General features: G+C 35.6%; 3 protein-coding genes across 9 annotated transcripts; all 3 read left to right on the forward strand.

The window, feature by feature from the left end:
* Positions 1-7,027: 7,027 nt before the first annotated feature.
* Positions 7,028-8,554, forward strand: LOC141045775 (uncharacterized). The gene is made up of 2 exons (XM_073536265.2): positions 7,028-7,174; positions 7,273-8,554. Exons 1-2 carry the CDS (start codon positions 7,157-7,159, stop codon positions 7,579-7,581), a joined length of 327 nt encoding a protein of 108 aa, XP_073392366.1. The 5' UTR covers positions 7,028-7,156; the 3' UTR covers positions 7,582-8,554.
* On the forward strand, positions 7,445-14,779 carry LOC112284387 (two pore calcium channel protein 1). Of its 3 annotated transcripts, none has more exons than XM_073536262.2 (13): positions 7,445-7,573; positions 8,836-9,118; positions 9,796-9,939; positions 10,113-10,220; positions 10,449-10,541; positions 10,788-10,906; positions 11,081-11,141; positions 11,440-11,703; positions 12,005-12,144; positions 12,331-12,589; positions 12,808-12,856; positions 13,132-13,285; positions 13,532-14,779. In XM_073536262.2, the coding sequence occupies exons 2-13, from the start codon at positions 8,912-8,914 to the stop codon at positions 14,136-14,138; spliced, it is 2,205 nt and encodes a 734-aa protein (XP_073392363.1). In that variant the 5' UTR covers positions 7,445-7,573; positions 8,836-8,911; the 3' UTR covers positions 14,139-14,779. The 3 variants fall into 3 exon arrangements, with proteins under 3 accessions (XP_073392363.1, XP_024379909.1, XP_024379941.1); XM_024524173.3 differs by lacking the exon at positions 7,445-7,573 and adding an exon at positions 8,138-8,280; XM_024524141.3 differs by lacking the exon at positions 7,445-7,573 and having other exon boundaries at positions 7,611-9,118.
* Positions 14,780-20,943: 6,164 nt separating this feature from the next.
* On the forward strand, positions 20,944-22,877 carry LOC112279564 (thioredoxin H-type). 5 transcript variants are annotated; one of them, XM_090252979.1, is made up of 5 exons: positions 20,944-21,068; positions 21,759-21,835; positions 22,019-22,119; positions 22,265-22,387; positions 22,531-22,877. In XM_090252979.1, exons 3-5 carry the CDS (start codon positions 22,030-22,032, stop codon positions 22,681-22,683), a joined length of 366 nt encoding a protein of 121 aa, XP_090109105.1. In that variant the 5' UTR covers positions 20,944-21,068; positions 21,759-21,835; positions 22,019-22,029; the 3' UTR covers positions 22,684-22,877. The 5 variants fall into 5 exon arrangements, with proteins under 5 accessions (XP_090109105.1, XP_024369955.1, XP_073392379.1 ...); XM_024514187.3 differs by having other exon boundaries at positions 21,759-21,801; XM_073536278.2 differs by having other exon boundaries at positions 21,768-21,835.
* The last annotated feature ends 775 nt before the right edge of the window (positions 22,878-23,652 follow it).

Below are 23,652 nucleotides of genomic sequence, written 5' to 3' on the forward strand. Positions count from 1 at the left end.
GGTGCTATAGATCATATTCTATGATTTTTGAAATCTATAGCATCAATCCTATTTACAATCCTAATTGCCTCCTCAAATGTTTGTGGATCTCTTAGTTCCACCTCTTGCTAGAGTACAAGTTTTAACCTTTGTACAAATCAATCTATCATCTCTATCTCTAAAATATTGTCAATTTGGAAATATAAGGACTTGAATTTGGAGGATATAATCTTGCACTAACTTTGATTATATAAGGTTAGCCAATTGATTGCATGTTATTTTCTTTACATTGATGGACTAAAATTGACTATGAAACTCAGTCTCAAATTCCTCCCAATTACAAAATCTACCATGAGCTCCATAACTTTGATCTTCATGTTACGACTAAATAGTTGCTGCACCTCTCAAATAGCTGATTGTATATATAATTCTTTTGGTGGTATTTGCCTTAGATAGTTGGAGGTATTATTGCATACTAAAGTGCCATTGACATACATCTTTTTATTTAGAAGTTCCATAATATGTACTAGGCTTAATCAATTTCAGCCTAGCTGATATCGACTCTCTTGTCTTAATTGCTTTTGTTTGCCCTTATAGAATAGTTGTCTTGCCTTGGAAGTATTATATTTGAGTCTTTATCTAGGATTTTTTTGCCATATTTTTCCTACTGCAATTTCTTTATTAAACTCTACTACTATAATACCTTTTCATCTTCCAACTCACTTCTTAAAAGCAACTCATGGTAGTTCTAAAATATTACTTGATATGACCACAATAATTGACCTCCAATTGAATGATGGCTATTAACACACTATCAAAGAACAAACTAACATTTGCTCTGATACTAATGAAACAAGATTAGACTATCTCTAAGATTTAAGATCTTTCTAATATATAGCATTATAAATCTTGTCATAATATAAGACAACATATATCAGAACAAAACTAAACAGAACTAAATAGAATAAAACATAAAAGACAGAATAGAAGAAAAGAGAATAAAATAGAATTGAATAGAAATATGCAAAATCAAACTTTATCAAGAGAAAGGAATCAAAATCATACCTGAGCATGTACCCAAATAGCCCTAGTGAGTCCTATTTATACTTTGTTCAATCATCTTGGAACTTTTTAGAATGTTCGTAATGATGAGTCCTACTTAAATAACTGCCCTAAGTCCTTTCTAGAATGTTCCATGGTAGATCCCATATAGACCACTAACCTATCCTCAATTCTATCAACTTCTAAAAACTTCCTAAATATGGCTCCATTTACGTATCTTTATGCGTCAACAATATGAATATTTTGTCCTTACCTTGTTAAAATATATGTTAGAGGTCCTATAGAATATTGCCACATAACTTCTAATTAGATAGCATACATGAAGACAAGAGTGAAGTCTTCTTCATTCTTATGAATGCCTTTCTAGTCCTTAGTCTTGTTTCAAGACTTTTTAGTCTTCTTGTCTTTGGCAATAGCTATTCTAGTTCAATATATTACCATCTTTGACTGAGTTTCTAATCTTTTTGAATGACACAAGAGAGTATTGAGTTTTCTTTCTTTAATATTCATGTCCTTGACATATAAAGTAATACAAATCACATGTTTAATTTATATCATAAAAAATTAGAAATATAAGAATATTTTCTAAGATAAAAAATTTATATTTTATATAATATTTTAAAACATATCACCTCAAGTAATGGTTAATAAATTGATTCTTAGACAACACATATTAGAATAGATTGAACAATTCTAAAAGGTATACATAATTTTTAATATTTTTTGAAATTTTCAAATTGTTTTAAAATATTTATTAAGAATTTTTCTTTAAGTCTTTGTGCTACTTCTATAATTAATTTATAAAGATAAACTAAAATAGAATAATGATTATAAAAAAATATTTTAAAGCTTAATAAGAAATGTTTACTTCAACTCTTATTTTAAGCTATTTAGATTTTGCTAAGGTATATTTTATTGATACAAAAGCATCAAATTTTTTATTGAATGAAATTTTTTTACAAATAGATACAAATAATAGGTTTCATTAAACTACTTTTTAATTTTAAAAAATCTTGATAATTAAGATTCATTTTTAAATATATAAAAAATTAACTTCTTACTTATATAGATTCATTTCAAAAATAGCATTACTATCTAAAAGATACTTTAATTTTATTTTATTTTAAGAAGTAAAAAGTATATTAAAAAATAATATGAAATATTTTTTATTTTTAAAAAATATGTAAAAAATAATCATGTTTTATTTATTTGATTCAAAAGATATCAATATATTTTTAGATTTTTTTACTATTAATATTGATAATAAAGTTTTATTAATATTTTTTAATTATTTACTATTAAATTTTAAAAAATATAAAATAAATAAATTTTGAATATAAAAATATCTAAATTTTCCTAACATTGTTTTTGGACTTAATTCTTACTTTAAGTTTGTAAATTTAATTTGAAATTAAAAATTAACTTTGTTTGGCCAAGTTTATAGAAAATAGTGCAAAAAAAAAAAGAAATGTAATAAAATTGAAAATTAAATTAAAATAAATTAATTTAATAAATAAATTCAAAAAAATATATATATATTTTTAATTGATCTTCCTAAAAAACAAGTATATGTCAAATTCGAAATTGATTGAAAGACCTTTGTTGTAAAAATTATGTTTATATGTAATTAGATGATTTCTTTGAATATTAATTCTAACTCTAAAATTTCCTATTTATATATAAATATGTGAAATTGGTTTGCAAAAGTTCTTATATTATTGATTTTCTACAATAAAAAATAAAATAATAATAAATTATTTAGTAAATGTATTAAAAACTTATGAATGAGTGGTACTCATTAAGAGTTAATTTTTCTATTTTCTTAAATTTTAAAAATAAATAAATAAATAAATAAATAAATCTCAATATTTAATTTATCAAACTCGCTAGACTAACTAATTTTTTGCACTTCCAAAAGATTCTTTGAGCTATGCACTCTAGTCACGTCAAGTACAAACCTAGATTAAAACAAATATACTAGAATTGACAAAAGGGCTTATGATGCTCAAAATAGGCCAATCAATCACATAAAGGTTATAAGAGTATTATACTATAAAACATAAAGAGGAGCTGTGCAAGGTCACTTCTTCTTCATTGTAAAGTTTGTCCTGCTGAGAACAGAGTTCTCATGTCATGTCAAAAATGGAGAAAAAAACAGATCATTAAAAGTAATTTAATAGACATTTTTAAAGACGTGCATATTAAACCAATTGTCTTTCTTCTTTTCGTTCATTTGTTAAAATATACATATGGACACATACATTGAAAAGGATTGCTAGCCTCATTGAAGCATTAGTTTCATGTGAAAAAAAACAAATTCCTCTGTTTAACTAATAGCCAAAGAAAGACAAAGGCAACCTTTTATTCTGTTTAAGTTTAATTACATATGGGACTTGTTTTATTTTCATGAATGAGAATGTCTTGTAAGAATTACATACCATTGCATTACTTATTAAATTAGCAAATCAATTTCAGGGTTTCTACTGGTTAATAGTAGGTTTTGTGAGCACATATTATTTTTATTTTATTTCTATAAGGCTTTAGATTGATTTTACATTCTTCATATTTTCAGATGTAGAAGTTTTTTTTTTTTTTTTTTTTTTTTTTTTTTTTGTGACACAATATCTGCACAATACAATAGGTATCACTATTTTCCACATTAATTATTCATTAGCTATATGTATGCACAAGTTTTTGAAAATACTTACAATTTCTATTACATTGTAGTTTTTTGTCAATGTAAATAACTATATAGAGTTCGTATTTGGAGTGTAATATATATATATATATATATATATATATATGCAATGTTATTATTGTATTTTTCTTTCATTTTCAATCTATATTCTGCATTGTATTTGGTAGAATTTCTCGTAGCTTTATTTTAATTCTTTTTTTAAAACAATCAGTATAGATAATGTTGAAACAGTTTGCTTCACTTTAAGAAATTTAGAAAAGCCCACATTTCATATGTACCTTCAAGCCACACTAAGCAAATATGAACATCACACTACATTATTACAAAAATTTAAAAAACAAATAAAAATAACTTGATAATATAAAATTACTAAAAACTCCTCATATATTTATATATATATATATATATATATATATTCACCCGTGTGTGTGTGCGCTGTTTTAGTTGTTTTTATTAATTTTTCATTATTCATACTCCGAGCTCAAGATCACGCCAACTCATGTGGAGCCAAGTCATGTGCGTGGCATTTCTATTTTCATCTCGTGGATGAGGATATAATATAGACGGGGTTTTGAAGTGGATGTATCGATAAGCTTCATCCACATTTATCCGTTCCACGACGTGCTGAAACAAGACTGTTTGGCGGTTGATTTATTCCTCGGATTTCATCCACGTTCATTCGTTATTTCATTCATTCATTCATTCTAGAGGACAATAATGCAACTGTTGCTGCTTGTGGGAGAAAGATGAATGAAATAATATTCAACGATAAATTATCATCCATCCGAGATGGAGTCCTTGTCCTTTTTAAGTCCTCCTTTTTCTTTTACTTCTTCTATTAAGTCAACCCCCCCGTCATGCCAGGCTGGCAAACATTGTCCTGCCCAAGCCTGCCCGATCCTGCCCGTTCCTGGACTGTGCTGCTTGCGAAGGGAAAAAGTAAAAGCTTAAAGGTAAAAGTCGAAATGCACTTCTCTTCCTCGCTCCAAGAACGTGCTTCTGGACTTTCGCTCAAAAAAATATTAATGAAATTTTTTTACTTGCACTTTGATACTTTACGAGTAGAATTATTTATGAATTATTAAGTTGATTTTTTACGCGTGAATTTCGAAACAGATTTTACACTCGTTTTTCTAGGTGTGATTGTCCAATTTTGAGAATGATGAATCAGCCTACTCAAATCAATACCAAGAAGTTTGCTTGACTTAAAGTGTGCGGATAGTGAATACAAATGACTGAAATTAAGTACTGTTTTATAAAATCATAGTGAGATTTCATTTCTAGATTTTTAGACAATGTCGATTTTGAGATTTTTGGAACCATGTTAATTTTCGTAAGATTTGTACTTTCCACAAAATTAAAATCTGGCACTAAAAAGATAATTAATTTTTTAAAAAAATGAAAACCTCGACATCTAAATTCTATAAAGACACTTAATTATAACTGTACGTGTTATGGTATACGTACAGATCACATGTATCCGACTACAAAATGTTCTCTAATGCAAAGTAGTTTTTGTTTATATTTCTTCTGTCCTTTATTTTGTTTTTTTAAATTTATTTATTTTTTGGACAATTGAAATGGCTTCAGTTATGTGAAGACTGACTGACCCCTTCAAAACAGTTGGTAAGCTTCGTGGATTAACGCCACGTGTCGTCCCATCCGCTGTCGCCACCCACACATATATTTTACACGTGGCATTATTGGATTGACCACGAATTTGTATGGGGCGGCATGCTTTCATCTGAATGGGGAACAGAGCCCCTTTGCTGGGCTGACCTTTTCCAGTGAAGGGAGGGGAGGGGGATAATTAACATTGAATCTTTTTGTTTTCTTGCTAAAACTCTTCCGTGAAATTCTCAATTGAGAAAAATAATAATAATCAGAAAACTTTGTAGGACCGAAAATCAATCATTGACAATAGGTTTGTTGATGATTGGTGATGGGGTTGGTTATGATATATCTTTCAATCTTTTGTAAATTTTTATTGTTTAATTATCTTATGTTTTAGATTATCAGATTTCACATAAAATTTGATACGCGTACAGAGTTCCACCAAATCCCCGAGTCATATACCCAAAAGAAAACGAAGCAACAGACAAAAATAGGAAAAAAGTGTTTGAAGGTGATGTTCTATTCTCAGATTTATTTATTTATTTTTCATGACACAGAGGAGATTTGTTTACCGTAGGTAGTAGTGTAAAAAACCGTATACAAAAAAAGAAAACAATATTTTCATTCATTTTTTTAATTGTTAGATGTACAAGAGATGAGTGTCAATTTTCAATATGTGATGCAAAGTGTTGATCAAGGAGATCAAGACACTTTTTTGAAACTCAAGGATATCTATTCTCTGAACTTCTTTGCAGTCAGTACGACCACACACACAGTGTCCCCCAGGCTTTACAAGAGCAGAGAACTCACTCAAGAAAGGAGGGGGGGGGGCACAGACATAATTCATATATAAATAGAACCCTAAGGGCTGTAGAAGACGTCAAAAGGAGGGGGGAAGACATGTGCCAGGCTTTGTTGTGTTGAGAGGTGGAGTAGAAGTGGAAGCATCATCAACAAAGCAGAATCTGGAATGGACCCAAACCCAAACCCCAACCCAAACCCCAAGTCAAACCCCAATCCCAATCCAAACCCCAACCCCAACCCCAACCCTAATCCCAACCCCAATCCCAACCCAAACCCCAATCCCAACCCCAACCCCAACCCCAATCCCAAACCAAACCAAACCCCAACCCCAAACCAAACCCCAAGCCCAACCCCAATCCCAAACCAAACCCTAACCCAAACCCCAAACCAAACCCCAACCCCAAACCAAACCCCAAGCCCAACCCCAATCCCAAACCAAACCCTAACCCAAACCCCAAACCAAACCCCAACCCCAACCCCAACCCCAAACCAAACCCCAAACCAAACCCCAACCCAAACCCCAATCCAAACCCCAAACCAAACCCCAAACCCAACCCCAAACCCAAACCAAACCCCAACCCAAACCCCAATCCAAACCCCAATCCAAACCCCAATCCCAATCCAAACCCCAAACCAAACCCAAACCCCAAACCCAACCCAATCCCAAACCCAACCCAATCCCAAACCCAACCCCAACTGCCAGGCATCCAATCCAGCTGGGCCTTCTCATATTTCTCTCGCCTCCTTCATCACCACACCCATTCTGATAAGTTCCCAATTTATTGGACTTGACATGAATTCTTTATCACTAAAAGAAACCCAAATATAAAGGAAAAAGGAGAAAAGAACGGACGTCCAGAAAGGCTAAGAAGGAATCAAAAGTAGATCAATGGATCGCGGCGTTGCGCGCGCGGGCAGGCAATGGAACGCACATGCCACACGAGTGAGTGAGTGTGTGAGAGTGTTCAAAGCCTGCGGTAAACGGTGCAGCCAGCCGCCATGGAAGCAAGCAAGCAAGTAAGTAAGTCTCTTAGGGTGCGCTTGTTCTTCCCACACGAAGGAAGGACTGGTTGGTTGATGTTGATGTTGTTGTTACTGCTTTGCCCGGTTGGTAGATTCTTCGAGGTGGTGATTGGACCTGGTGCGGGGTATATGTTACGAAGAGGAGGAGGAAGGGGTCTTTGTGCGCGTGTGGACTGCTACAGTGGGATCCGACTCGGATAAGAAATAACTTGGAAGCACCATTGACGAGGCGATGGAGTGAAAGCGTCTGTCTGAAAACGGTGGCGCATCTTAAGCGAGACATGCGGTGTTTCATTCGGAAGCTCCGGACTCACCACTTTGCAGCTCGAATTCGCTTGCGTTTTCCGCCGTTTTGGGATGATTACGATGGGAAACACTTTTTCGTCGCTCTATGTATGTAAAAATATGTAATTCTTATGGTCACGGCTGTGGGATGCTCGCGAAGTTTTGCGAGGCGTTTTGTCTTTTATTGGACGAGGCAGGGGGGAAGTTGTAAGAAAAGCTATCGGCAGAGCGTCTGTGCTACTGACAAGTTTCGTTGCGGGAGTAGTTGCATCATGTGGGACGTATTTTGGAAGGTTGTTGAAAGAAAGGGGGGAGAGATTAGACGAGGCTTTTGGGGTTTTCGAGGTGGAGATGCCGATCTTTGACGTTCTGTGAAGTTTTGCCTTCTTTTGGTCTGCGTGCATGCGCACTGCTTCGCTTTTTTCTTTAAGGTTCGAAGTTAACTGAGTGAGTGGATGGCTTCTTTTCAGGAATGAGCCCCGTCATTTCCGGCTTTAGGGAGAGGATTTAATTCCCTCTGTGTATTCTTTCGAGCTTAGTTTCCTTTTTGTTCTAGAGGATTCACTGGTGAGGGAAAGCTGCAGTGCAAGGCATTCTGCATAGGTTTGTAGCATCCATGTGCTTCTAGGACATTGCTGGATTCACAAATGTGAAATTGGACTGTGAAGACCTGCTGTTTGCTTTGATGAGTGTGTTACGTTTGGTTTAGAGTGGGAGGAAAACCACGATATTCTTCTCCGGGAGCGAGTTGAGGCTTAGGTCAGTTTTGTCGGTTTCGTCCATTTGGAGCTCTTTGCGAGAAACTTCAAGTTCCAGTTAAGATCTTTCTACAACGTCACCGTCTCAGTGTGCTTTCCCTACACAGCAAGCTACTTTAGATTTGTTTAAGCTCGATTCCTAGTAATCACCATCAAATTCTCTTGTCGTTTTAGTGGAATCCAGTATAGCTTTGAATCACACACCTTCCGTGAAGTCTTCTGTCTTAGCATGATGAGCAATAATAGACAAGAGATTGAAGTGCACCTTGTACATTAAAAGTTCAGATTGTGAATCCAAGAATAGAGCGTGCAATGAAGCACAAATTCCTTACCTTTGGGATTGTCGACCATTTCTTCGAATTTGACTGTTCATTGAAATGACCGTTTCAGAGAAAAATTATTCATCGGTTACAGCTTAATCCTCATACTTCTTTTCAAATTGACGAATTTGATTTTCCTTACAAGGTCGACCCAGACCCACGCTGCAGGCTTTACTTGCACTTAAAAAAAAAAGAAGAAAAGATTGGCGTAATGAACAGTTCGGGTAGCGACTTTTGACATTCTCAGGCTGCATCTTTAGTTCTAGTTATTGACAAAAATGCCTTCTTTCAGACCGCTTCACAGGGCGCCCTCAGAGTCATTAGATAAAGATAATCGATCAGCTAAGAGGGCTTTTGGTCAGGACGTGATGAGGAAACAATTGCTCAGACGGAATACACTACCTGAAATCCAAGAGGAAGGTTTGTTAACCCCTCTACGCCGTCCATCATCGTATTCCGGGTATAATTTGCACCCTCCAGGTTCAAGGAGGGTGCGTGATTTAGAAGCCGGACCGGATCCTCCTTATCATCAATTACATTCAAATGTCGAGATGGCAGCAGCATTGGTTGACCAGGTAAATATGCCAACTGAATTCTAATTCTAATAATAATTGGCTTGACTTAATTATTAAGTCTCAGCACGAAAGGCGAATCGTTTGTATGCTTTTCTTTTTGTTAGCTGTCTTTGCAACGTTCACTAGCTTATATGATTTCCTCACGTTTCCCGCTCTTCAGCCAGCTTCTCAAGGTGCGAAATTGCTGTTGAGGAGGCTTTGGAAAAATGTGGAGAGAATTATCCTTTCGTTTTTATCTTTGATGTCATACAATAACCTTCAACCTCTGTCAAAACTCATATGCTCTTGAATTCAATCGAGATAGCATTGGAGAAAGGGACATTCTTTTTTCTTGGTCTCTGGTATATCTCAATTGTGGGAGCTTGTCATCAGTTTGAGTCTCTCACTGATCGGTCTATGATGTTGGACCGTCTAGCATTGTTGTCATACGCGGAATTTTGTCCAGACTACACATGTATAGATAGTCGCGAAATACAGTTCTACAAAAGCGATTTTAAAAACCTGCGACCATTTCGCATCCTCTTTTTGTCATACAATAACTCCTAAAACTGTCTAGCACTTCTAGCAATGCGTTACACGGGCGCACTACATGGTCAGCTCATAGATGGCTTCAGTCTACTCCAGCGAAGTGTAGAAATTGTGTTCCAATTCTGAAGGCCCGCATTTCATAATTGCAGGCAATGCAGGGGAGGTACCTGCCGCTGGCTGTGGTTTATCACAAAGATTATGATAGTGCAAAGCGTGCTTTCATTCTTTACCACCAGCTTTTTTATGCAAGGGCACTCGTGTATGTAATTCTTATGCTGTTACCTTTTTTTGAGGTACGTTTACAAAATTGAACTGTTCTTGGACCGAGAGACGAAGAAGAGTTGTTCTTTTTTCCTCTCAAATACAGTGATTTGTATTTATGTTAGTATGGAGTATGGAGTTTTTCAAGGATCCATTGTAGTGTATGTAACACTCCTTATTTATAGGGTTTTCTTTGTCGACATAGATCCCGGCTTGGTGCAATGACAAATTACCAACTCCATGCGGTGATCCGAAAAAATATCTTCTCAGCGGCTTGCCTTACATTCACCCATATGTATCTCTAGTGATCGAGGTATGATTTCCTTGCTGATGCTCCCTTGAACGATTTGACTGAATACAAGGCGAAAAGCCTGCAGTCACCCGCAATAACCTGGTAATGTCTATATCTTTTTTGAATGTACAAATCGTCACATTCGGTCCTTCGCCTGCGATATTAGAATTGGAAAGCATGATAGTTAGCCGTGTTCGCATTTGTATGAGCTAGAGAATTGTTTTAATCTTCATGACCATCTTGCTGCAGACATGTTGCGCGGTGGTCCTCGCGTGGTCTGTCGTATTGCAACGATACTTTTTAGGTTCTAGATTTTGGCATAACCAATATTCTGTATACAAGGTAATCATTGTTTCCATGTGTTTCCATGTGTTATGTACCTGCATAGTTGTCTTTGAGGAATAATTCTTGTTGGCTGCAGTCACACGTAGGATGCTTATGGATCTGCAATGCTCATATCGCAAACTGATCTTGATACAAAATGGTGCCATTTGTGGTTTTGGTTTCTAAATTCGATAGCCGTCTGGAACAACTGCCCCATGAAAATTTTCTACCCTGGCATTTTAATCGGGTTTACTTGTCGGGCAGGTAGCTTTACTTGTAGCGATGTGTGTCTCCATTGCTACATCGACTTTAGGAATAGCAGAACACCAGAGCGTTAAGATGTTGATGTATTTGAGGATTCTTATTCCCATTGCATTCAGCAGGTTTGCCACACACTCATTGTTGATTTCGACCGGCATTTTAAGCAAAATTGTTTTTACTTTGTTCTCGTCTTTACTACGTTCTGGATATTTACACTGTTCTGAAGGTCTCTGACTTTGAAATGACCGTTGCTTTGGACGTCTCTTTTACATCCTTGATCTGCTCTCATCCTACAGGGCTATACGTGGTTGCTTCCGTATGACAGTGCTTATTGTGCACACATTTATGGATATTACGGTATGGTTCCATTCTGTTTACCATGACAATGGATATCATTTGCTGATGGATTGTTTAGATAGGTTTAATCCCTCAGCATTCCCAAACGCATGGATCCATTACTTAGATAGGATGTGCGCGGAAAATGCAAAGACCTATGACGGCCCTCATTTCTAAGTTTGGGTTTTTTCGAGTTTCCCCTGATTTCTAGTCTTCTTTTTTCTTGAATACCTTGTGCACTGGTTCGGAGTTGAGATATTTGTGTGCAAGATGTACTGAAGGTCTGATGATTGGTCTGACCAATGTTTTGGGGGCACAGGTCTTGGTGGTAGTATTTGTGATGCTCTCTGCATGGCTTGCCACGACTCTCTTCTCCGAATCCACTCTTGAATTCAAGGATTATGGCACTTCCCTGTTGAATCTCTTTGTGCTGCTGACCACCGCAAACAATCCAAGTGTTTGGGCTACAGCTTATCGAACAAATCGATTGGCATTTTTCTTTTTCTCCACATATTTGCTTGTGGGATTCTTCTTCTTGATGAACTTAGCTTTCTCTGTGGTTTACAGCAACTACAAAGCTCAGGTATTTCTAACTCTGTATGTAACTCCTTCAAAGTCATTTTATGGAACAGAATTGGCTGGGAGTTTAGTCTGTCAGTTTGTGGTTTGTTGTGACTGGGTAATTGAGATTTAAAACAGCACTATTTATAATGTAATTTTATGAACTGCAATTCGTTACATCAAGCAATTTTTATGTCTTCCCAAATGTTATTTAGGCGATATTGAGAGTTGAGAGCATTAGTATCGTTCATGTTATCTAGGACATCTAACGGAAGGTAAAGCCGTCTTGCTAATTTTTTGTTTGTTTTGGCTGAGCGCTGTAGATGGCTGTGGAAGTAGCTAAACGAACCACTGCACGGCAAGGAAACTTAAGAGCAGCGTTCAGTCTTCTAGACGTTCGTCATCAGGAGTGGATTGATGGCGCTACGATGATAGCTCTGTTCCTTGCAATTGGTCGATACAGGTGTGTAACTCCAAACATTGTTTAGGCAAACTTATTTTATTAGTTTCAGATTGTAAGCATGGGATTCTGATGTCGCTAGTATCATATGTTGGGAGCAAAGTAAATCTGCTGATTTGGATACAAGATATTGTATATTACTTGTGATTCTGAAGGAAAACATGTTCTCTCGATCATGAATTCAAGCAGGGAAATATCTGATATTCGAGCACGGACTAGCCACCTGTTCTTAGCTCTCAACAAAAGGGGAGATTTTAAAATCTGGTCTGATGAATTTGAGGAGCTCTGTAATGTTATAGCAAAAGAGGTTGAAAGTCCTCCGGATTTAGTACAGCTACGGCGACGAATGAGTAAAAGTGAGATGCAGTTTGTGACTCATCCTGTATATGCATATGTTATTTGGGCATTCACCCTTGGATCCTTGGCTGCGGCAATCACCCAATTCAATGTAAGTGTTTCAATTTGGTGCTTCTTGATCAATTTTCAAGTTGTCTTAAACCCTAAACCTGGAAAACTGATAAGCATACTGATTTTCTTAGAGTTAGAATGTTGAAGCTAATCGTTACAACTTCTCCGACTTATGTTAAAATGAGAGATACTGGAAATGATTCTTCTTTGTGCTCTTGACGTTTCGGTCCTGCTCACAGTGAAATTTCTCTTATGCAGGTGGGTGGCAATACACAGGATCTGCTTCTCAGTCTCGAGTTTCTTTTTGGTAATCCCTTTCAACTATCCATGTCCTTGTGCTTTCTTGGACGACATTTTGTCGGGGTATTTAAACTAGATTATTTAGACGTTATATACCAAAAGAATGTTTTAGCCTCGTATTGATTATATTTCTTCAGTATGCATAGTTTTGAAAATCAGGTTGAGGTAATGAATAATACACAGCTCATGAAGACATCATATGTAGATTTTCGTGAAGATCTTCATGAAAGATCAAACTTTAGTCAATAATCTAACTGAAAATTGTTGGTAAATGTTTTATAGGCTGGGTGTTTGCAATGGATGCGTTACTTAAGGTTTGTCTGCAAGGTTGGAAGTCTTACTGGCGCACCAAATTGAACAAGTTTGATTTTGTGGTCACGGCACTAATTCTAGTACTTCATTTCATCTCTTTTTTCTATCAGAATGGCCGCCCCTGGTACATATCCTTCGCCCTTCAGCTACTCGTTATTGCTTTGGTTATGATGCTGTTGGACTATTTGCATGCATCAGAGTGTTCACCTTAAAATGTTACTGAATATTTGTCTAATCAGAACAAGTACATTGCAAATTTTGAGTTTGAACTGTGTGACCAAAGTGAAATAACCGAAATTCGGCACTGGTGAAATTTCACTATTTTAAGTCGAGGAATTCACATGACTGAACCTTTTCCTTGGTTGAACAGGGTGTCATATCTGCTCTTAGTACGGGGATTGAGGGTTTTCGCTATTCTGTCTTTGATTACACGATGGCGTCTGATGGCCCAAACGTTACTTATTGTGATTCCTGCTACAGCCCCAATCTTAGCTCTCCAGTTTTTGGTCTGCTCTGCGTTCTCTCTTTTGGGGATGCATCTATTTGGGGGCCTCGTTTACGAAGGTAATCCTGCGCTCGCAGGCACCCAGTACTTGACTTTGGAATTTGATGCGTTCAATTACAACGACTACGCATCAGCTATGGCCACCTCGTTTAATTTGTGCGTTGTCAACAAATGGTATGTGATCATGGACGGCTATGCAGCTGCTACGAATAGTAGATGGTCTCGGATATATTTCATGGCATTTTGGGCTATAGCTGTTGTGTTTACATTAAATGTGGTGGTCGCCTTCTTCACCGAGGCCTTCACTAGTCAAATGGAGAAAGCTGAGCGAATAAGAGCTCGGGAAATGAAGCGCAATTCGGAAGAAGCCTCTGGACCACTAAGGAGAAGACCGGGATTGAACCCGCCCATTCGAGTAACGAAGTCTCTCTCTTATTATGACCTCTACGAAGATATCGTGAGGAAAACTTGATTTGATCGATTTTCTACGATTAAAATGCCTTTATCCTTCTGGCCTCTTGGTGAATGAAATGGTGAAGAGACTTCTTTTGTTCAGCCAAAATAGCGCACCTGGATTACTTGTAACGCGACCCCATTGGTGAATTCATGATTCGAGTCATATGGTGTACGCGTCAAACTGTTATTGAGCTCAAAGAAATTGTTTCACGAATATGGGCGTTTCGCAACATCTAGCTCCGCTTTACAGATTTGTTGCGATTTTAGCATCCTGGCGAAGGTGACATTTTACTAAGAAAGACCTAACAGAGTTGTGATTTTGTGCTGAGCACAAGATCATCTCTTCCCGGATGGCTCAAATCTTCACAGGCAACCTTGCAAAATTGCTTCCACGAAGAGGAGTCCCTCATCTGCCCTGAGATGCAAGAGGTGAAGATCTCATCCAACATGTCAATCCACAGGTTGCATGTACGAGAGTGTATAGTTTGAATTTCTCTTACGAATGCATGCTCCCCATGTTGAGGGGCTGATTTCAGCTTTCAGAGAAATCGTACGATTGTAATTTTTTATCTAGAAAATACGAAGATTGAGTGCCTCATCGTTTGTGAACAATGATTCAACATGCTGTATTTCTAAACAAGCTTTTTGTTTACTGAAGAGAGGATATTCAAAATTTTGCGAAGCAATAGGTATCGCTTCTTAAGTAGAATAGTCCGTTCGTATCCTGATCTGTGATATTCCTTCTAATACTGTCTAAGCTGGATTGTTTTTGTTTGTTTGTTTGTTTTCTCTTTAATATTCTTGGTTTTTCTTTTATCTAATGGCATTATTCTTAAGTCTTCGTTGAGAAACTCGACTGATCATGCGAAAGAATTTGCTTCACCGTCACCAATTCAGCTGTTGTAGCTCAAATCCTTTTTCACATTCCTCTATTAAAATTATCATCTCGTAATACCGTAGTGATAATGAAATCGATTGTGGCCAATGGGAGCCTTCCCAGCACATATCTTCAGCAGTAAGCGACGAAGGAAGCATGCAATGATCAACCGAAGGGAGAAGCAAAGCTTAAACGCCACTTGTGTGAGTTTTATGTTCTCCTGCAAACTGGCCGTTGCGTGGTAAACAGCCCAATTAGTAAGGCTGCTATACTTAGACAGTCACTGGGCAAAGAGACCAAAACTCGTTATCGTGCCTATCCTTCAACGAAAGAACGAAAGTCCAATCGAAGTATGACCAAACTTCCGATGATCACCCCACACAAGGGACTCCTGTGTTTTTCCTGTGTGAACAAGTTGGTAACAGTGAAATCCAGTTTAGTTACCGAATGAGAACATGAGTAAACGACAAAAGTAGTTTCCTCGGAATTGGATTCTACTCAAGAGACTCAATCATTTCGGCCCACTGCTACTTTCTCTTATCTTTTCACAACCACGTTTCGAATGCCATGGGAAATCGTGATCCTTTTAATCTGCACGACGACTCAAGTGAACACATGCAGCAATTACAGTGCACGTGACAGTGAGCGTTTTTGACCGCAGTGGACTTGATAGCATGCTGTGTGTACGCCTAGCCTATTGAAATAATATGACTTTCAATTGGTGTCATTTGGAGGTATTTTAACCAACTTTGTTCTGAAGTTTAGAGGGGAAATACCTTGGATAAGGAGAGGCATTCACATTGTTCATCGTTCCTGTGGATGTTGAAGTCTGTGCCGGTTCGAGTGCCAGAGAGGATCACCACCATTTCAAAGCATGTAAAGGAATAAGACTTGATTGTTACATTTGAAATAGGCCACTACCTCATGTAAAAACACACGCCTTTCTCTTTCCTTTGTTCGGATAGTAACCATTTGCTCACAGATCGCCATTACCTGATGTCGTCGACCAAGATGATATGGCATAGAGCAGGAAACTCGTCATCGTTTAACGAAGTTGTGGCTGAATATTTTCGACGCCGTTAAGAAGAAGAGGATTCAGATCGGATTGATAGGGAAGTTATGTTTTAACATGGGAGGGGATGGTAGACCAGGCGATGTTTCTCCGCCATCTCCCACAGCCTGTGCTCTTTTCTTCCTGTTGCTTGTGTTCGTCAGGATCGCAAGTGACCTTGACAACAATCCACCCGGTAGAGGTTGTAATGGCGATTCAGCAGGTTAGTGTTGTGAAAGCGAGCATCATGGTCGAAGAGTAAGCCGAGAAGGAATGAAGGCAGGAGCTTAGAGAGATGGCTACTTTTCCTCTTGTGGGGTATTCTTGATGATTTTACTGTTGATGTTTGAGATCCTGCGTGCATTCTGTCCTCGACATATCCCATCTGAAACCATGCTTGGAAAAGATAAACTTCAAAGTGACTATCAATGGTGGATCAACGTGCACAACAATTCGGACATAAACTGCTGCTTATTCCAACTTAGATCATGCTGATTTCGAGGGTGAGGGTTTTTTCTGCTGCAGCTGAAGAATTGCATTTCCTTCATTGACTTTCGAAGTTTGTGCCGAAATTCGAGGAAGTTCTAAGGAAAAGATTTTGGTCTGAATGTGGAATTGCAACATGGTGCTGGTGGACTTGATCAAAGGAAGGCTCAGATCCACGTAACTGAAGATACTGGGCCAGTGGAAGCGTTTTTTTCAGACAACATGAACTTTCAAAGAATAATCTCCATCCGCAACCACACCGATCAAGGCTGCACACAACACAACTAAATCCAACAAATCCTGAAGGAAGACACGGATCATGTGATATGGCTCTGGGCAAGCAAATCTCATGGTTTTCAACAAATGCTTAGAACCGTCTTTGTTCCACTTTGGTCGAGAAAGGTGAACTGGGTGATGCTAGTCTTTGTTGGTCATGACTACATGCCAAGTAAACATCGCCTCACTCACCCCAACTCTCTCTTTTTTCCTCCTTTTTTATGCACATTACATCCAAACTTAGTTCTGTAATCCATCTTCTTTTAGCCCTAAATTAAATTTTTTTTGCAAGGTTTCTAAGAGAACCCCACCTGAAAGTGTGTCCAAAATATAACAATAAAGTGGAGTGATCCTCATCCTGCCATGCTCTTCGTCTTCGTGTTGCTCCTTTTTTCTCACTCTTTAGCTCATTGTTTTCATGGTATCGCCATTCGGCTCTCCCTAATTCCTCCCTTTTATTCTGAAAACCATTTACACCTGAATTGTAAATGGTTTTCACATATCATCCGTTTTTTTTCTTTGTTTTTCTGTGTGTATGTTTCTTACAGATTTTAGAATATGAAGCTGGAGGATGGCAATAGAAACATTTGGTGACGATGATTGATATGTCTGGAAAGAAGAAAAACAAACTAGTTTCTTCTCATTGTTGAGAGTTTGTTGAGGTTGGTTGTGGAAAGTGCACTGGAAAATGAATCGTTGAGAGAAGTTTTAGGAGTTTCTTAATTTTGATTGATTAATTTTAAAATAAATTTAAATGTTATTGTGTTAATAATGTTTGAGTTATTATGAGAAACTACACTCAAAAGATAAATATAGTTATAAAAAAAAAAAAAAAAAAAAAAAAAAAAACTCAAATTTATCTTGAATAGGATTTTACATATCTTATAAATTTTAGTTGAATATCAATAAAAAGAAAACATCTCCATAATGTGTTTCAATCCAAGGAGTGTCTTAGACATGACCATAAAAAAATTATGTGGTTATTAGATGTGGAAAACCACAAAATAGTGAAATCACAATTGATAGTTAGTAATACAATAAATTTTGTGGCATAAAATTTGTGTAGAACAAATAGGGTTTAAATCTTGGTTGTATGCAAGCAAATTGAAAAAATTGAATACTAAGTATCTATTAACAAATGATTACTAAATGAAAACTTTTAGAATAAAAACTTATATTGTACTATAATTATACTTAATAATATTTTTAGGAGAATGTTAAATAGACTCAAACTTTTACTAAATTTACCTATTGATTCTAACCATCATGAAGAAAAAAAAATTGATCTCTAAATTCATTTCTCCACTATTGGATTCAAAACCAATAAACACCAACCATATTCATCTTGATTACTATATTCTTTATCTTGGATAGGTCAATTTAGTAAAAAACCTAGATTTATTTAGCATTCTCCTATTTTTATAACATAATATTGGGTATAGACATATATATATATATGATATTTTAAATATTTCTTTTTTAAAAAAAATTACATTATATTAAATTAGAAACAAAGACTTTATTAAAAAAATAGTAGTATTTAAAATGATTATAACATATAATTGTATGTTTATTTTTTTATATAAATGTATTTATGATATTAAAATCAATAAATAAAATTTTCTTGATATTTTTGTTTTAAATTAAAACCAAGTTTATCTTGTTTATGAAAATAAAATATTCTTAGTTATTAATGTTTATGCCAAATATTCTAAAATAATTTTTATACAAGACTTTTATTTGTATAGATTATTATTATTATATTTTTTTATTAGATGAATCTCATGTTTTTATAAAAAAAAAAACATATAATTATATATTTGATTAATATCTTAACAAAGTTAGAAGTAAATTCGAAAATAACTAGTTGATTAAATAATAAAATTTACAAGTTTTCTTTATGTATAAACAAGGTATTAAAAAAATTCTTGTATAAGCTTAGATGTTCTATTAGATATATTTGCATTGATGTTATTTATTGCATAATTTATGTAATAACATATGAGAGTTCCTACAACAAATATGAAGTTACTAAAACTTACTTGCTTCAGATTGCAAATTAAGTTTTTGTCGTAATTAATCAATTAGTTGATAATAATTATTATTATTATTATTATTTTTAAAACTGTGCACTTGTTTGTATGTATTTATGTATGTTAATCTATATGTATATATATATATATATATATATATATATATATGATTGATTAAAGTATAATAAAATAAAATTTATTTTTGTGCTAAGAATTTACAAATTGGTTTTCAAAATTATGTTAAATAATTACAAAATCTTAAGAGTTAATCATAATTTGAAATCCTTATTTGAATATTTTTTCTTCTATTTCTTAATTTACTACATCTAATCAATTTTTTTAATATTATTTTATTATTATTATGATAGTTATTTTTTAAATTTTAATTAACAAATTACAATATAAAAATATAACTTTTTATCTATAGAATATATTTAGTTTTGCTATATGTTCTCCTTGACAGTATTTTAAAAAAGTAAAAAAATAATTTAAATAATAATAATATTAATGTCATAATACGTCACAAAGGTTGGTATTAAATGTATGAAAATTTCCAGTCATATGAAAATTTCCAGTTATAACAAATTTATAATTAAAAATAATTTTTTTCATTATTTTTTGGAATATTCTTCTATATATATATATATATATATATAATTATTAAAATTATCAGTTTATATTTACGATGTCTTTCAGGACTTTGAAATTATATACACATCTATATTTACACATTCAATTATATTGTAAAAATACAAAAATAATTATATTTCAATATATAATAATATATATTATTCAAATTTTTGAACTAAAATATTTAAAAATTTCCTAAATAACTTCAAGTGGCAAATGAAACTACTCTAAAGAATTTTGTATACTTTGTTTTTTGAATATTTTGATTTTTTTATGGAATAGATTTTATTTGATTTTAGAGTAAAGTTACCAATTATGTACAATTAACCATTACACCATAAATACATTTATCAAAGAATATTTGAAATAACTCTCAACTTCTATTTAAAAGTCGATGTATTGATTTGAGCTTGATGAGCTATAAATTTAGACATTAATGTTGTGTTTATTAATGTTGTATATATTGAATTTTTTTTACATTTAATTTTTATTAAGATTTGAAGAATATAAAGATGTGCTCCTAATTAGTATAAATTATTTTACAAACATTATAAAACAAGAAATTACTTTAAAATATAAAAAATTTGGATAATACATGCAAACATTGGAATCAATAATCTCTAATTTTCAATGCCGTTTTTTCATTTAATCCTCATCCATTGCCTTCTGCTCTCCCTTCTTTACATGCTTCCCAAAGATTTTTGAATCTTCTTCTCATGTGAAGAGAGAGCCAAAATCTCTTAGATACACATAACTAGCATGAAATGGAGAAAAAAAAAAACAAAACAAAACATATGCATAAATGTCTTATTTAAATATTGCTTGATCAAGGGTCACATAAAAAAATCATACTCTTTTTACTATTCTAATAAGCACATCCATCAAAAAAGAAAAAAAAAAAAAAAAAAAAAAAAAAAAGAAGAAAAAAATCCAACAATCAAGGAAGTTTCCCCTAATTCTTAGAAACATGTAGTAATTCCGGCATATTTTGGAACCACCACCAAATATCATTTAAAAATTTAAATTTTTTTCTCATTTCCCATAAACCACCACTCACCGATTCTAATAAAGCACATATAAAAATGCATCACCCTAAAAGTTTATATATAAAAATAAAGGACCCATAACATAACAACTAAGGACCCCTATAAATAGACGTCAACCCTTATTCCGCGCGGCCACGTGGAGGAGTCCAGGCTCACCAAAGACGAAGGCACAGTGGCAGCAGCCTACGCCGCGAACAGGAAACGAACTCACTAGAAGTGGGCCCAAGTGTGAACGTAACTACAGAAAACGACCGGATACAGACAGTCATTATTACCGTAATCGTAGATTCAACCGCTTGAGAAACCCGCAAATTTGTACAGGTAGAAGGGGGATAGACCGGGTGGTGCCGGCGTCCCGGTCGTCCAGTGAACCCTCATTAAAGTCCCTCGACACCCACGGAGAGCCTCAGTTTGTATCTCTCTCACACACTCCCTCTCGTACTCTTTGATCGCCATCGCCACGCTCGTCTTTTCTCTTTTGTCGTCGCAATTCTGTTTTCTAAGGGTCTCAGAGCTGTATTTGCTTTGTAGCGTTTTTGTATCTAAGGTAACAAACAGTCCGTGCGCAATTTGCAGCATTTCTTGTGGAGGTTTATAACCGTAGTTTTGTCTCCTTTCGGATTGTTCATGAATGCTTTTAATTTGTTTTTTAATCGGCGTTTAATGAGTTTTCGCGGTGCGGCTGGAGAGATGTCGTGTTTTGGATTTTTCTGTCTGGGAGTCTTGTCCTGTTTCTATGAGTCGAGGATTTGTCATATAGGTTTCTGTGCTGGTTGTGTGTAATTTTATGGTCTTCCAGGGTTTGTCGTGTTGTTTTGAAGCAACTTGAGGTCTGGAGCGATGCATGTGATTGAGGAGGTTGGGAGGAAAGCTAATCAGTAGTTTTTATGTGATATTGTGGTTTTTGACTCTCCTACAGTTTTCCCTTGTTTTTATTTTTTATTTTTATTATTTTATTATTATCTGTGTGGAGGAGAGTTTTTATTGGAGAGGACGCGAGCCACTTTTTTTTTTTTTTTTTTTTTTCCCGCGTTTTTGCTCTTTTGAAGAGGGGACTGTATTTTATGAACATCGCGGTGGTGACCGAAATTCAGAAGTTGGTCCTGTGTCTAGTTATATTCGGTGTTTCTGAATTTTTATGTCTTATTCTCTGTGAATGCGGACGGAGACGTGGTGAGGGGGTGCGGTGTTGGTTTTTGTCTGAAATGTGTCGTAACTGGATACTGATGTCCGACAGATGATGCAGAATATAATTTCTTGGTTGAACGCCGCTGCGTCAGGTGCATTTGAAGTGTACCTATCTTTGTTCTTGAGGTGCTTCGTTTTGTCTCCGTCTGCCGCGTGGTGTAGTCTGCTTGTGTGGCAGTATGTGCAGTTATCTGTCTGTTTTTTCTTTTCCTTTCTCCTTTTTTGTTTGAGGCTTATGGAAGATCCTGGCACTGCAACGTACCACACTTAGTTTGAGATTCTGATAGCTGTGTGTATTTCCATTTGTAGGACCCTCGGAAATGGCTGCCGACCACGGGAACATCCATATTGTGAATAATACTGTAGAGTGGAAGACTAAGTTGGACGAGGCGACGAGCTCTGGAAAAATTGTAATCGTGACTGCGACCATGTTTCTTCTCATTCAATTTCCTAATGCACTATTTTCGCCTCCCCTTGTGGGGTAGCTTCTGTAGCGCGTGTTTAGGTCGCTGGATTTTTGCGTTTCAACTGAAAATTTGATCTTTTTGGGGGCAGGTTGTAGTCGATTTCACTGCAACATGGTGCGGCCCTTGCCGTATGATGGCTCCAATTTTCGCTGACTTGAGCAAGAAGTTTGAGAAGCTGCTCTTTCTGAAGGTCGACGTCGACGCAGTTCAGGTACTGCCACGCTTGGCAATCCTTTATTCAAGATGTTCCACGAGTGTATTTTGAACCAGGATTGGTCCTCGTTTGAGTTATTTTACTGTCTGCACAATCTGCAGTTGTATTAAACTCTTGATTTCTGTTATCTCGTTTTGCAGGAGGTCACTCAAGAGTGGGAAGTTCGTGCAATGCCCACTTTCTTGTTCATCAAGGATGGGAAACTGCTCGACAAGATTGTTGGTGCCAACAAGGACGAGCTCGAGAAGAAGTGCAACCAATACGCTAGCCAGCCTGTTGTTGCCACTGCCTGAGAATCATGGTTGTATGTAATGATGTGCTCGACTTCCTAAGAAGGCATATATATATATATATATATATATATATGTAGCTACTGCACGTTTGGTTTTTTCTGTTAGGCTTGCTTAAATCCTCACTGTTTACCTAAGGGTGTATATACGACTGTGTTTGTAAGCAAGGTGCAAAATAAAGGATCACTATTACTATATGTGTCAGTTCCCCTTCTGTTCATGTATGTTTGAAACTTGTATATGATGTAATAAATTCACTGGATGCTGACATAGTCCCAGTATGTGTGGGGAAGCACGTGTAAAGAAGATATATTTCCATGATATATTGGATCGAATGATTGTTGCAGAGTCGTGCCCATGTGCTCATTTCAAACCTACTCTATTTTCTACAGAAGCTATCTTCTAGAGTAACCGATTATCCTCGACATTAATCCATTAACAGAACCTCACACATTGCAGAGCAGTTTATTTTTATTTTTATGGCCCAGTGTGAGATATATATATATATATATATATATATATATACATATATATACAAATTTCAGGTGAAGAGTGGTTCACACAATCGAGAAATCTGATGACATGTTGGGTTAAGAAAGTCTCCATTTAGAGTTGTGCATGTGTTCACAAATATCTAAAGAGGCACAAACTTAGTAAAACATGCCCTCTGGATTGCAAAATAGAGGAAGTCAATTTATATATCTGCGTGTAACTGTACATTGTGGAATGCGCCCACTCAGAACAGGAGTGTTGCCGATATTTGTGGGTGAAATCCAGGCGTCTGCAGACTTGCCGGACCACTTGACACTCGCTCTGGTAGTCAGAATTAATTTTTTGTGTTAAGAAGGATGTCTATTCTTCATGACATTGTGATGCAACCTCATCATTTACATTGTTGAATCTTTAAAAATTATATATATATATATATATATATATATATTTGTTAAATATCCTGGAAAGTCTTCAATTTAT

Source organism: Physcomitrium patens, chromosome 1 (assembly GCF_059467195.1).
Source record: "Physcomitrium patens ecotype Gransden chromosome 1, ASM5946719v1, whole genome shotgun sequence".
NCBI lineage: Eukaryota > Viridiplantae > Streptophyta > Bryopsida > Funariales > Funariaceae > Physcomitrium > Physcomitrium patens.

Bases quoted from the DNA above. Each gene is read 5' to 3' on its own strand.
- LOC112279564 (XM_024514187.3), top strand. From the start codon at position 21,759: ATGATGCAGAATATAATTTCTTGGTTGAACGCCGCTGCGTCAG. The intron at 21,802-22,018 runs GTGCATTTGAAG...TTCCATTTGTAG, and splicing joins GTTGAACGCCGCTGCGTCAG to GACCCTCGGAAATGGCTGCC. The intron at 22,388-22,530 runs GTACTGCCACGC...CTCGTTTTGCAG, and splicing joins TCGACGTCGACGCAGTTCAG to GAGGTCACTCAAGAGTGGGA.
- LOC112284387 (XM_024524141.3), top strand. From the start codon at position 8,822: ATGCCTTCTTTCAGACCGCTTCACAGGGCGCCCTCAGAGTCATTAGAT. The intron at 11,704-12,004 runs GTATTTCTAACT...TGAGCGCTGTAG, and splicing joins ACAGCAACTACAAAGCTCAG to ATGGCTGTGGAAGTAGCTAA. The intron at 12,590-12,807 runs GTAAGTGTTTCA...TCTCTTATGCAG, and splicing joins CGGCAATCACCCAATTCAAT to GTGGGTGGCAATACACAGGA.